Here is a 13,847-nt window from a genome sequence, read left to right as displayed (position 1 = left end):
GGTCAGTCTGCTTCAAGTTACACTCCCCCATCCCCATTCATGAGACTAGTCTTCCATTCTCACCCCTTCCCTTACACTCCTATGAGGGGGTTTTGGCCTCGTATCGTCCTACCACATTGCCGTTTTCCTGTTTGGGGGAGGAGCAACCTGGGGTGGGGCCGCTGTAAGGGGAGGAACTGCTGCTGGTGGAAGTGGGTCGGTGTGGCACAGAGAGAGAGAGGGGCAAGGGTGTGTCAGATGGCGCAGTCAGGGGGTCCCGATCGTGCTCTGGGGGTCGCAGGGCAGCAGAAGGTGGAAACGGGAATGCCAGCGGGAATCCTGTCATGTAGAAAAGCCTGCCAACGCGGCGAGCCACCTGAGGAGACGAGAGGAGATCACATGACTGTCAGTACAGCCTGTTGAGCATCGGGTTATGGACTAATGTGTACTGAATTTAGAGAGAGAAGAAGAGAGGCTGAGAATGTGGGGCAGGCTAGTTTAAGGGAATCAGCTATACTATTCTAGCAGTTTGTCTCGGTCCTACAGACGGGAACGCACACTCAGACAAACACGGGTCCACTTGATCATACACAAACACACACACTCTCACACGCGCAGGTCTGTGAGGTGTACCTGTGAGCGGATCTTGAGTGCGGGCCCCAGCTTTAATCCCATGGTGTTGAGCAGGTGCTCCTCAGTGAGCAGTGGCAATGTCTCTCCATCAATGGCCTGCTCCCGAAACACCTGGCGGAGACACAGCCTCTTCAGCCACAGCCCCGACACACACAGAAACACACACGACCCTACACATTCGCTCACACGAACACTACAGAACAGTGGGCTCTATTCCAAAATGTTTCATACTCATTTTGAGAACGCAATTGGAGATTATCAGGAAACATTTTTGCAATATGGATGATTCAAATTGTAGAGACTGTAGTCTTTTATCATTTTAAACATCGTAATGTTGGGATTGGGATGTTTTCTATGCCATATGTATATACGGTTATCATTTATTGTGCAAAAATGACTCCAAAGGTTCATCTAAATCTCCGAGTCTAAGACAGCTGAAGCCTAATTATGGTGTCTACTTTGTTCCTTATCAGTTCCCTTGGAGTCAGGACAGCAGCAAATCCCTCCCCATACACGTCTCTGACTCCAGAAATGTTCCTCTGGCCCTCTTCCACAAGATGTCTTTTGTCTCGTCTCCTTTCCATCACCCCCAACTGGTCACAGCACATGCTGCTCTTCCCTGAGCCTGGATCTGCTGGAGGAATCTTCCTGTTAAAAGGAGGTTTTTCCTTTCCACTGTTGCCAAAGTGCTCACTCATAGGTTGTCATTTGATTGTTGGGGTTTCTCTGGGTTATTGTAGGGGTCTTTACCTTACAATATTAAGCGCCTTGAGGTGACTGTTGTTGTAATTTGGCGCTATATAAAATAAGTTGAATTGAATACCTAGTCCTAATATTTTACTCGTTTCCATTTTCCAATGATGAGAACTTTCTCTGGATAGTTCATTTTGGAACGTCGCACAGCCTGGATTAACACACAAATGCACGTTTCATTCACACAAGCTACACCTACATGCACTTTAAACTCACCGTCATTCACACAAACGTGGCTCAAACCATTAAACATGACCATGCTCTCTCATGCATCCACACACATTCACAAAAACCTTGAAAAAGCTGCAGGTTTACTGCTTCTACCTAAATATAATGAGACGCCTTTGACAGTACTGCAGTGGTTTTGGGGTTTGAATTATATCTTAGTACACTGTTTTTCCTCTATGGTTAATAATCAGCCTGCCCCTGGCCTCAGTCCCCTTCTCTCTCTCTCTTTCCTGCTCTCTACGTTCTCACCTGTGTGTATTCAGCACATCCTGCCAGGCTGCTTATGAAGCCGCACACATCCTCCACACTCCACTTGCTGATGTCCTCCGCAGGGTTTGCTGTGGCCGAGTCCTCCCCATCCATGAAAAGACCTCCCAAAGAGCCTGAAAAAGCAGCAGTGGGTGAAAATGATGTGTCAATATATACACACACCAGGTACAAAGGTGCTATTTGTTTTCAAATGTGTATTTTTTTGGTTTGGTTTTAAGTGTCTGTGTTAAGTAAACTAATAGATATCTTAAACTCATTTAATAAATGACTGTTACAGTTTCCTTCAGGTGCTCATTACCAGTCTTTTCTTATGCTTTCATAAAGTAAACGTGCCGCTTGCTGCTATGTCATCCCACTTTATGCCTGCAAACCAACAACCCCCTCAATCCCTCCCTTCTGCCCACGTGGCTGTGCTGTTGGTGGCGTGCATGTGGGTCACCCTGGGGTCAGAGGAAGAGGCCCTAACAGGGAGAGGCCTCCACACTAGAGACACGCACAGAGAGTGATTCTAATGGATTTCACGTGTCAGCTCTGAGCTCTGTGTGTCGTGTGTGCGCGTCTGAGTCTCTCACCCGTGTGAAAATAAGGGTTGGCGTAGGGGAATCCGAAGGGAAATGACTGGGCATGAAGAGCAGGTAGCGGTGGCAGGAACCCTGGTGGCAGGTGGTACTTCAGATCGGTTTTGCCCAGTCCAGTGGTAAAAAGGTGGCGACTGGGGGACTCTGTACCTGCAGAACTACAAGGGGCACTCAGCCTGCCTGAGCGCTCTACAGTCTCCTTGGCACTGTCACACACTCCCTTGCTGCCAGTGTCTTTACCCCTGTCCTTGGGTTTACTGCTGGACTTGGCACCGACTCTCTCCAGCCTCTCATCGCACATCTCTGTCTCGCTGTCTGAGTCCTTCATTTCCTCTTCGTGCACTTCCATGTCTTCCTCCCTTCCTCTGTCCTCCCTTCCTTCTCTGTGATCCCCACTATGGATTTGCGTCTGGGGGACCCTGCGGGCCATCTTTCTGGATTCGGCATCTGTGCCAGCAGTGGAGCTCTGCGGCTGGGTGTCTTTGGGTGTGGACGACGCCCCCGGTTGTTGCTGTTGTTGGTGGTTGAGTGTTAGGAGGGGCGTGGTAGCCCCGTGTCGAAGCACCAGCATTGCGTTCGTGCGGCGGGCCAGTTCCTCGCGGAGAGGATGGCCCTCTGGGATGTCATGGAGGCTCCGCAATGCTGGATGGTCGAGAGGAATTCCAGGAGGTAGAGCCCCCAGAGGGTCAGAGCCCAACAGACGTTGCTGTTGCTGTCGCTGGTGGAGATTTTCCAACTCTTTCTGTCTCAGCAGCTCGGCTGACATCTCAAGTCTGCGGCAGCGAAACACAGAGAGGTTTACCACACAGTCCAAAAGCTTCCTAAACCCATATCTTAATACTTTTGATGTAGGCTTTCATCATCACTTTATTAAACACACCTGGCCAGGTTCTGCTTTCTCAAGAGCTCCTGTTGGCGGGCAAAGAGCTCTGCTTGAGCTGGCTGAAGGAAACCGTAACCTGTAACAAAAACAGCACAAATGTAACAATGCAATGTCCCAAGTTTTGGAGGAATCTTTGAGTTAACATGTTACAAACTAAATCAAAGTGCCAAAAAGAAATACTAGGGTGAAAATTTGATTTTCTTTGTGTGTTGTGCAAAAGTATCCATCTGGCCTTAGAATTACTTATGACTCACCGGGGGCTTGGCAAAGAGCAGAGGGCATGCCAAGGAAAGGAGGCCGCAAGTGAGGTCCTAAGGCGATGTGAGGAGCAGTTGGAGGGGACAGTAGGGGTGGAGGATGGGACATTTCTCTGTGGACACAAATTAAACAAAAACATCAATCTCAATTTTAATTTTACTAAATAGGTTGAAATAACACGAATGTTCGGCACACGCGACTTCCTACGTCAGTGGAACAGTTTTCACTTCACATTTTGATTTTTTTCCCCTCTCTCTTCTCAGAAAATTTCAGCTGCTGCTCTGTGTGTCTGTGTGTGTGCGTGCGCGAATGGTGCCACACTGCCAATGTATGCAGTGTATTTTTATCAGTGGTGCTCCAGAGGCCCTCATGTCGCCCCAGCGCCTCATCAGTCTTGTCACGCCGCAGCAAGCGCCGCTGGCCATTGCTGTACCCTGGACTGCAGCCTTTCCTTCCCCTGCCGCCTCACACATACACGCCACAACTCCAGACCCACACACATAATGAGGGCTGAATGCACAATGCCAGTGTGTCATGCTCCGACAGCTGGGGCGGCCCCTGCGTCTTGACCGGGGCCACGGGCTGAAGGACCTTCTAATTAACACTCATCCCTCCTCTCTTCTCCTCCTCTCCCCTTTTTTCTGTGTGCTCTTCTCCCTGCTTCCCTCCCTCTCTCCAGGCTGCATTGAAGCCAGTGAAAAGATGGAGCATCCTACAACCCCTGTTTCTGAAAAGGTCTCTCCATTATTGGCTTAGTCTTTTGTCCTCTTTGAGGGGGAAAGGTGCCTCTCACCTTTCCCCCTCTTTCTCCATCTCTCCCTCTGTATTACCCACCTTTTTTCTGTTCTTTACTCCCTTCTCTCTCCTTCTCTATGACCTCTGAAAAATCTGTCTGCTCTCTACTGTTATTCCTTTTGCCTGTGTATTTTTATCTCTCCTCATCCCTTCATCTTATCCTGTTTTCGCCTTGTGCATCACTTCCCTTTTTCCCCTCCCTTCTGTCATTCTGTCCCTCTTTCAGTTTGGCGTGCATCCTTGGGGGCGCGGGAATATGGCTTCTGAAGCAGCACGTAATGTGTGAAAAGTGAGGCATGTGCACTTTGACCCACTGAAGGCGTCAGAGTGTGCGAGGCTTTGATCCCAGAGTGGATGATGATGCCGCCCGCCTGCTCTGTCTCTCTACCCTCTCTCGAGCCTTTTCCAGGGCCTTTTCCTGAGCTCAAGCTCGAGCTTCTTTTACCCACACGTCTCCACTTCACTCCCCTCTCTGCTCCCCGAGCTGCTGCAATCACACCAATCAGAGCTCAGCTGTGCGCGACTGCCGCCGCACAAAAGCATACACGGGAAACAAGCTGAGGAAAACAACAGAGTCAAAACCAACACTGGGACACATGCGACCGCAAATATTGTTTTGCAACCGTGTTCAAATTAGCCAGCGCCTGCATGTCTCCCGCCTCACTAAATGGTGAGGGAAAAGAGAGAGAGAGAGAGAGAGAGGGGAACTGTGAAGAGGGAGGGCACATCTACGAGAGCTGGTGGATGAGATGGGGTGGTGTGGGAGGTGTGAGGTGGCAGAGGCAGCACTGAGAGGGTGGGTGGGTGTGTGTGCTGGAGAGGGGAGGGAATGGGGGGGCGGCAGCATTCATCGATCGCCTCCGCCGCTGAAATGTTAATGCTAATCGTATAACCGCTCTCTCCGGCGGTGCCTCGCACTCCAGTGGCAGCTCCAATTAATCTTGGGTGAGGGCTGTGGCGCGTGACCCTGGAGCCGCGAGCCGGGGCCCCGCTAGCCGCTGCTTATGTAATTACACCGCCCAGTGTGTAATCACCTGGCCTAATCCCTCAGGGCTAGCAATTAGCCTTCCGACGCGCAGTTCCACTAGGCTACGTTAAGGCGCCCCCCAAGCCTCCCCCCCCCGCGCCGCCCGACCATGGCTCCCGCATGCCAAATTCCCATCACCCCCCCCCCCCCCACACCCCTCTGATATTCCCCCTTTCTTCTTCCCTCTTCTTGTACCGCCTACCCTTGCCTAGCGTTAGCCCTCAAATGAATAACGGTCAATTAAAGCTGCATGACTGGGGCTGCCAGGCGTCTGCGCCACCATAATTAGGCCTAATCACGGGGAGTGAGAGAGAGAGAGAAAGAGGAGAGAGAGAGAAGAGAAGGAGTGTTTGTCTGACACTCCCCTCCACTCCCTTCCTTCATCTCTCCCTCTCTTCCTCTTTTTATAGGAGGCAATTTTGAGGGAGGAGTGGCAGACATTAGTCGTTTTGCTCTGGGGCTGTGTGTGTGTGTGTTGGGTGCTCCTACATGTGTTTGTGTGTACTTGTCTGTTTTTCTCTGTGTGGTTTTATTTTCTCTTTTTTTTTTTGCACCATCTTTGCATTTTGTTGGCAAACCACTGACATGCTATAAAAAGATGAGGCAAAAAAACTCAGAGACTGAAAATAGGCAGACTCACAAATGCAAGGTGGACTCATAATCAAGCAAAACTGTATCGCTGGATTCTCTCTTTCAGCCTGTGTGTCTCCTGCCTGCAGTGAGGCCAGGGGCTCCTGGGGAATTCACTGGTGTGTGGCGACCTGTCAGAGTGGCGACAGCGGCCCCATCCCACAGCAGCCCAGGCAGTGTGTGTGTGTGTATAAGTGCGTCTGTGTAAGTGTGTGTGACAGGGCTGCCCTTAATGACTGGAGCGTGGGGGGATTAGGAGCGCCGCGCGGCCGCCTTCGGCTCCTTCTCCGCAGGAACACATTTACACAGGAAGCTCATTAAAATGGATGAGGCTCCCTCCACGCTTGCGCTCTCTCTCCCTCTCCCACCCTCCCCTTATCTCACACTCTCCCAATCTCCTCACTCCCTATTTTTGTTCATCTCTCTCTCGCTCTCTCTGTTACTCCGTCATCTCGCCATCTCCCATCTCCTCTCTTCCTTTTTTGCTTCCCTTTCTTCATTCCCGCTTTATGCTCCAATGTCCCCCCCCCCCACACACACACACACTCTCTTTACTTGTCTCTACCCCTCCCCTATTTGCCTTGCAGATGCTTGGTGAGCTTAGTGCCATTTAAGGCCAGACAAATGGAACGCCAGGCTCTAAGCCCATCGAGCGGCCCTAATGATTTGTTTTTAACAATGGGCCCTAATGGGCCCCAGGTAATCAATGATGAGGGGTCGATGGAAAGGTGAGCCACGGAGAGAGTTAGGGAGGAAGAGAGGGGAGCGCTTCCATCTCTAACTCACTCCCTCAGCCTTCATTCTTCATTTTATTGCTGTTATTATTATTTTTTCAATATACCAATTATCTCCATATTAATTTTCTCCTCACTTTTGCACTCATTCTCTCTGTCCCCCCCCCCCCCCCCCTCTCTCTCTCTTCTTTTTACTAGTTCTGTTTATCGTTATTTATCTATTTCTATCGTCCGATAACGATATAAATCACAAAAATGTAACATTTTCTGTCAATTCTGTGAATCTCGGGCAGCTCGACTTGCGTGAAGTGTTTCCAGCTGCGCGTCGTGTAGCTGGAGTCGAGTGTTTTAACCGATGCATGAAACGATACATTTTTAGACATAAGTTGTAAAGGCCGCCGTTTTCTTTGTGCGTATTTATTACACGGCGTGCTGCGGGGAAAAGCCTGTTCTAACGTTTGAGTCTAAGGTTTATTTTTTAGCACCTGGCCGCTCTTTTCTACTTCTCATCCGTAAATAATCTGCTCTTTCACGTGATTCAGTTTATTTTGAAAAGTCTCAACAGGATCTTGAGCTTTATTGCGAAAGGTTTATGTGGAACATAAACAAGCGGACACGTGATGGTTTTACCGTCATTGTTGCTAACGACAACGCATAAAAACAGGCGCTTGTCCGTCCGTAGTGTGGTTATATTAAATATAAGAGAAAGAGAGAACTTTAAGAAATTAATATAGCCACTACAGTGACCGTCAAAACGATGAAAAAATATTGCTGTAAACAGTTTATTTTGCGACACCACAAAACAAACAATAGCGTAAAATGAAACGATAGACGTTTTTATATGGTCATCCGATATATATCGTTATATCGAGCAGCCTTAGGTCCATTTGTCTTTTCTTCCTGTACTACTGCTTGGACAATAGCACAAGTGATAGACAGATTAAACTGTTTCACTGAGGGTTAAACAGAACGCACAAGCAGGGAAGAGTGAGGTAGAGACAGACGGACGGACGGACGGATGGAGGTAGGGTGAGGCCTAGTTAACTCTCCCCGGTCCTGTGTGGCTAATTACTTTGTGTGCTGTCGGAGAACAGCCGCGGCTCACTGAGTACATTCACACTGCACCACTGGCCTCTCTCACACACGCGCACGCACACACAAATTAGCAGACATATTCGCACAAACAAACCCAGATTCAATCCGCATAGATGAGTATGCATGCAGACCGCCAGCTTGAAAAATGGAACAAACACATGAACACTCAGCCCCCCCCCCCCCCCAATCTTGCCACAACACACACACACTATATACACCCCCACAGTCTCCCAGAGCTGCACCACACAGCGCCTGGCCGCTCTGCTTCCTGCTTATTTCCCCCTCCTGCCCCTCACCAACCCCTCTCTGCCTCTCTCTCTCTCATGCACACACAAGCGCACACACCCTGCTGCCGCACCGCCGGCCCATTATCGATCCCCCGCCTCTCCCCGCGCCACATAAATAATCGACAAGCAATTACCCGCCCACTCCCGCTGCCCCTGGCTTTGTTTGGGAGGCGCAGGGGCCAGCGCTTTGGGGGGGAGGGAGGAAGAGCTGGCGTGCAAGCGTGCAACTCCACAGTGGTAGCCAAGAGGTTATTGGATCCTCAGTTTAGCCATGTATGTGGAAATGCACACGCTCACACCAACTCTGCAGCACACAGGAAAAGCCAAATATGAGATCAGATCTCGCTGAGGAAGGTGGGGGTGCTATACAGTGCTGTGCTGATGCAAACTGGCAGGTGATTAACTCCAACTCTTATGGTATGAAGTTATATACATGTGCCAGGTGGATGCAGGTGTTAGGGTTTCTTTTTTCCTAATAATGAATAATGCCGGTATTTGCTTCAACAGCTACAGCTGGTTACGGCAGCGCTGATGTTTTTACCTGTCGGTATAATGTGCGTCCCGATGCTGCGGCAGGCCCTGCTTGCGTCTCTGGCTGGATGAAGAAGAGCTTCCCGCCGAGGGCAGGTGAGCTTCTAAGGCCACTGGATTCCTCACCGCCGCAGCCAGCGCTTCCTGGCGAGCTCGCAGCATGTCTGCATTACGGAGCAAAGGGGCAAAACAGGGGAAAGCACGGCAGGAGGAAAAGAAATGAGATGATAGTGTTGATGTGACAAAGATGGGATAAATATGAAAGAAAAGATGGATCAGAAAAGAAAGAGGATGTAAAGGGAGAAAGGGTGATGAAGTTTAGCATCCAGTTGTATTTTACTGAACATTTGTAAAAACACAATTCAACTAATTATACATTTAGCTGCTGATATTTGGCTTTTAATATGTGATACAAGTTATTAGAACAAAAAACAGAAGTGGCACATGCTCTCAAAAGTTATTTATTATCCTGTAGTGATGGATTTAAGGGTCAAGTATGCAGGCAGCTTATAAAAACACCCAATAAGTCATTAAGAACTCCACTCGGCCTCATTCCATCTTTACACTGAAATGATGGATTTTCTTATCCATTCATCTACATATACAGATATCCACACAGAGTTTAAAGCCATGTGTCTTGCTTTGGAACTGAGCTGACCCCATTTAAGTGAATGAAAAGTAAAATTTCTGCTATTATTTTTTCTGATATTTATTTAAAAAAAAGCCTGCTGTGCAAAAAGCAGCACAGTATGTGCAGAGTGTTTTTACCCCTCACAACCACCACCACCGTGCCTTCTCCCTCCATCTCTACCTGCCCTCTCCCCTGCACCTTATGCCCTCCACCTCTTGCCTCATTCCATCTCTTTCTTCTCTTATCCCCCTCTCCCTCTCTTTCTTTTCCTCCCTCTCCCCGATTCTCTCTCGCCCTCGAAGGAGAAGAGGACTCATCATTATCAAGCCAGGCCAGGCCACACCAGGAGACATGGCTTCTAATGAGAGAAAAATCCATCCTGCTCTCTCTCCTCCCTCTCACTCTCTGCCTCAATCTATCCATCCCCCCAACCCTCCCCCAACTTTTTTTTTTTTTTTTTTTAATTAGACAGATCCCTCGGGAGCTAGGGGCCATTTCCGCCGCCGGTACGGGTGTGATGTGTGTTTCTGTGTGTCTGCGTGATTTAGGTGCTTACGTGTATGTGCCCGGCTGTGTGTGTGTGTGTGTACACGCGTGTGTGCGTGTGTTGAAGCAGTTGAGCGGGCGCCGAGGTGGGGGGGTGAAGCGACAGATATTAATGCGGCCTAGCTCCGGTGTATCGATCTGTTTGCTGCGCCAGGCCGCGAGGGACTCTGCTGGCGGCAGACAAGGGTGTGTGTGTGTGTGTGTAAATGGGGGGGAGGAGGATAGGGAGGGTTGTGAGAGATAAGGGAAGGATCAGAGGGAACTGAAGCCCCAAAGCGCACACACATACACACACACACACTCTGTTGAGCACTTGCATACAAGGTGCAGTGAAGACAGGGTAGGATAGTTGACCTCTATAAGTTTCCTTTGGTCGCAGTCCCACCTCCACCAATTATTTTGTATGTCTGGCTCAGTTAAAGGGTTTACTTTAGCAGTTTTGTTAGTCTTTAGGAGCACCAAGCACCCAACTGAGAAAGAATGGTCACAATAAAAGCTGCAGAGACAAACAATCTCACCATGCTGGAGACCAAGGAGCAAACACACCAACTTTTAGTTGATGTTTAAAATAACAGTTTGGCTGAGGCAGATGACACTGAGCCATAAATGTTTCCAGGGGATTCTGAAAAGTTAAGAGGTCATGAAACACTTGCCGTTCATTAAAGTTCATTAAATTACTAATGTTCTAAGTATTTGTTATTTATTTATTTACTGATGAGCAGCAGACCAGCGTTTTGGTTTCACTGTCATGTTTTCATTTCTAAATGCGACATACGTCCTAACATTAATAAATTTCCAGACACATTGTTTGTGTTTTGAGATCCTACACTTCCCATCATGCTTCTCATTAGACTTTTAAAGGAGTCCAGCCAGCCGGACATTTATTTTTAAAATATGAAAATCAATCTTAAAACCCCCAAATATGATTTCCCAAAAGTAACTAAGACCTTGAATTTGACAGGTGTAACAGGTGATATACTCCCTTAAATCGACACAGTACAAGCCTTATGACCTTTGCTTCTCCGTCTATTATTTCTTCCTGTTATTCTCTACATGTTCACTCCATGGAAACGATGCATCACTTCAATATTGGGTCCATATTTTCTCTCTCCCTCCCTCTCTCTTGAATTCTCTTTCATGTGAACTGAGAGCAGCATGGTCACCTGGGGCTCTAACCCTCTCTTTTTCTCTTTGTGTGTGTGTGTGTGTGGGGGGGGGGACAGATTAGGTGCTCGGACTCAGAATGTTCCCCTCTAAAACTCTTGTCTCATGTTGCAGCTGCTGGCACACAAGAGGAGAGCCCCTCTGACTACAAATTAGAGTCCTAATTGCAGATGGACACACACACGCATACACCTCTTTCTTTGCATGAGTTATTTTGGGAAGTCCCAGTTTGTCATTCGGACCCATTCCACTTATCCCTCTTTTGTGCCATCCCATTTTTCTCCCCACCACCATTCCGGGAGTTGGGCCTAAATCCCCTCAGTTAAGCCGGGCTTTCCTCAGCACGAGAATACAGGGGAGCGCTGCGCTGATGCAGCTTGGCCGGCCCCGTGATGGATTTGGTGGACTGGCAGGTACACAAAAGCCAGCATCTATCCGCTAAAGCGCACCATACACCAGAAAATTAAGCATCTTTTCAGGAAGAAGCATTTATCAGCATTTAGCCAGTATCATAGGCTTATGCAGCTGTAAATATGCGGCATGTGTGCTCATGCTGAACGTCCTCGTCCTTTGACCAAACGCACTGCTTGATTTTTTCACTTTTTTGGGATGGTGCTAGAGGTGTTACGCACAGCTCCACATTTCGACGCTGACTGAACTCCAAGAGACAAAACAGGAGAAGACGCCCCCCCATCCCACCCCTCCTTTCACTTTCATCTGGATCTCTACCCCCACCTCTCATTTTCTTTTCTCTCTTCTTTACTCTCCTTTCATCATATGAAGAGGGAGGGAAAGTCCTCCTGGCCATTTCTACATCCCTTCCTCCCCTCCACCTCCACCCCCAATTTCAACCCTCCACCCCCCCCCACCCCCACCCCCACCCCTCACACCCACACCCCCAATCACTTCTTTTGGTACTCTTCTTTTGCCCATCAGGTCCAGAGAGAGAGCCTCTCACACAACACGTTGCAACTACACATTTGCGTGCACACACATCTAGACGCATGCAAGGAGACTTGCTCTTCACCCCCACCTCTCCACGCACGCACACTTTCATTTTCTGTGCCCCACACTTCAAACACATGAAAGGATGCTCTGCGGGGACCAAGGCTAAAGGGAGAGTTGGCGGTAAGGAAAAAGGAGGAGGAAGAGGGGAGGTGGTATAAAAGCAAGCATGAGAGGCAAATGTATAGGAGAGATGAGGGGCCCCGGGGGGGTGGGGGTGGCGTAGGTGGTTAAAGAAGAGGGTCATGGGGGCCTCATTGGAGACCAGGTCAATGTCAAGGGGCTCGCTCTCGCTGAAGTGATTCACATCGGCCTCTCAAGAGACAAAACAGCCATCCCTCTGTCCTACATCCTAAACTGTTCACAGTGTGGTTCCTAACAAGCGCCACCTGTTAATTGGAGAAAGGGAGGATGTGGAAGCAGTGTTGTGTTTGGCAAATAAACCTGTAAACAGCCAGTGGATTTATAGAGAAATATGGAAGGGTGGCTGTCAGCACTAGCAAAGCCTGCACTGCCCGTGGCTCCTCAGCCACTGACAGCATCTAACACATATAAACAGGAGTGTGCTATGTCACAAGGAAATTATCTTTAAGTGATGGGTTCATTTAGTGTGTGGCAACTGTAACTTGTTTTATATTTCTTCCTCGAGGAGAAGTTATTTATTTGTTCTTCCCTCATTTGTGTTCCTTCTTCATTTCCTCTCCATAGATATAAATTTTTTCCCCTCTTTACCCGTGCCTCTTCTTCTCTGCACAAGTGCTGGTCGCACAAAGAAAGCATATTTGCAGAATAAAGGATAATGTGGAAACTATCAAATGATTTGGAATGTGGAAGTGAAGAAAAGGAAGCGAGTATGTCAGCATCGCGCCAGAGCGCCTGCCTCAAAACCGACAGAGCTTCTGGGAAAGGAAGCCGGTGATCAGACTTAGCCCAGGGCCATAAAACCCCCAGAATTTTGCCTCTAAACTCCTCTAAAACGAGGGGGGGGGGGGGCAATTAAAGCTTTTATAGGCTTCGCCCCTAGATTTGCAACCAGCAATTAAAAATCATTACTAATCAAATAAAATTAAAAGCTGCTCAAACTACAATTTGGCCCAAGCACTGATTGGATTTATACTACTGCAAGAAAGACTCGTGTTAAAAAAAAAAAAAAAAGACACTGGTAGCAGTCAATGTTACATCCTATAGAAAAAATGTGAGAAAATATTAACATTTCACGCTCAGCGACAAGAACAAAAAGCCAGCTTATCAATCTGTAACAACTTTTCTCATTTTCTCTCCTCCCCGCCCATCAAACTCCAGTTTCCTCAAGATAAAACTGGGGAATTTTATGTCTATAGAAACTCAGTGAATATGTGACACACTAGAGGTTTCCTGGGTGAGACTTAGAGGGTTGGCAGGCAGCCAATGAGAGCTCCTGGATCAATCATGGCGTTGATGCATGTGAAGGCTTGTGGGTGTTGTTAACAACGGAGAGTCGGGGTGGTCAGAAATCACCCTGAGTGACACTTTGACACTGGGTGGGCAAGCACCGCAAATAGAAATGTCAGCCGTCTCAGTGGCCGGGGTTTCACAATGGCAGCGGCGTGGCACGGTGCTACATGGTAGTGTGAACACAGAGCTGTACTCCAGGGTTACCAGGTAGCACTGCACCTCAGTGACTTAGCGACAGGTGATGGAGGGTTATTTTGTTTCGTTTCTTAAAAGATGCTTGAATTAAAGTGAACAAAAAGAAACCTCTAGATCTTTTATGTAAGAATTTCTAAATATATATTACTATTAAGAATTTAAAAATCTGTGGAGTGGGGAAAGATTAGAAA

General features: G+C 48.3%; 1 protein-coding gene across 2 annotated transcripts in view; it reads right to left on the bottom strand.

The window, feature by feature from the left end:
* Positions 1-79: 79 nt before the first annotated feature.
* Positions 80-13,847, bottom strand: part of samd11 (sterile alpha motif domain containing 11) — a gene marked incomplete at its 3' end in the record, with an annotated part of 49,474 nt that continues 35,706 nt past the window's right edge. Inside the window, exons 7-13 of one of the 2 annotated variants that reach the window (XM_080899454.1) lie at positions 8,692-8,845; positions 3,579-3,694; positions 3,322-3,400; positions 2,436-3,214; positions 1,843-1,976; positions 613-723; positions 80-355 (exon numbers count right to left, since the gene is read on the bottom strand). In XM_080899454.1, the coding sequence (XP_080755580.1) occupies positions 80-355; positions 613-723; positions 1,843-1,976; positions 2,436-3,214; positions 3,322-3,400; positions 3,579-3,694; positions 8,692-8,845 (1,649 nt within the window). The remainder of the gene's footprint in view (positions 356-612; positions 724-1,842; positions 1,977-2,435; positions 3,215-3,321; positions 3,401-3,578; positions 3,695-8,691; positions 8,846-13,847) is intronic. The other variant, XM_080899455.1, reaches the window with a different exon arrangement.

This window comes from Rhamphochromis sp. 'chilingali', assembly GCF_963969265.1.
Source record: "Rhamphochromis sp. 'chilingali' genome assembly, chromosome: 12".
In the NCBI taxonomy this organism is placed as follows: Eukaryota; Metazoa; Chordata; class Actinopteri; order Cichliformes; family Cichlidae; genus Rhamphochromis; species Rhamphochromis sp. 'chilingali'.
Note: the sequence above shows the minus strand (reverse complement) of the source record. Positions and strands in the feature narration are given on the sequence as shown.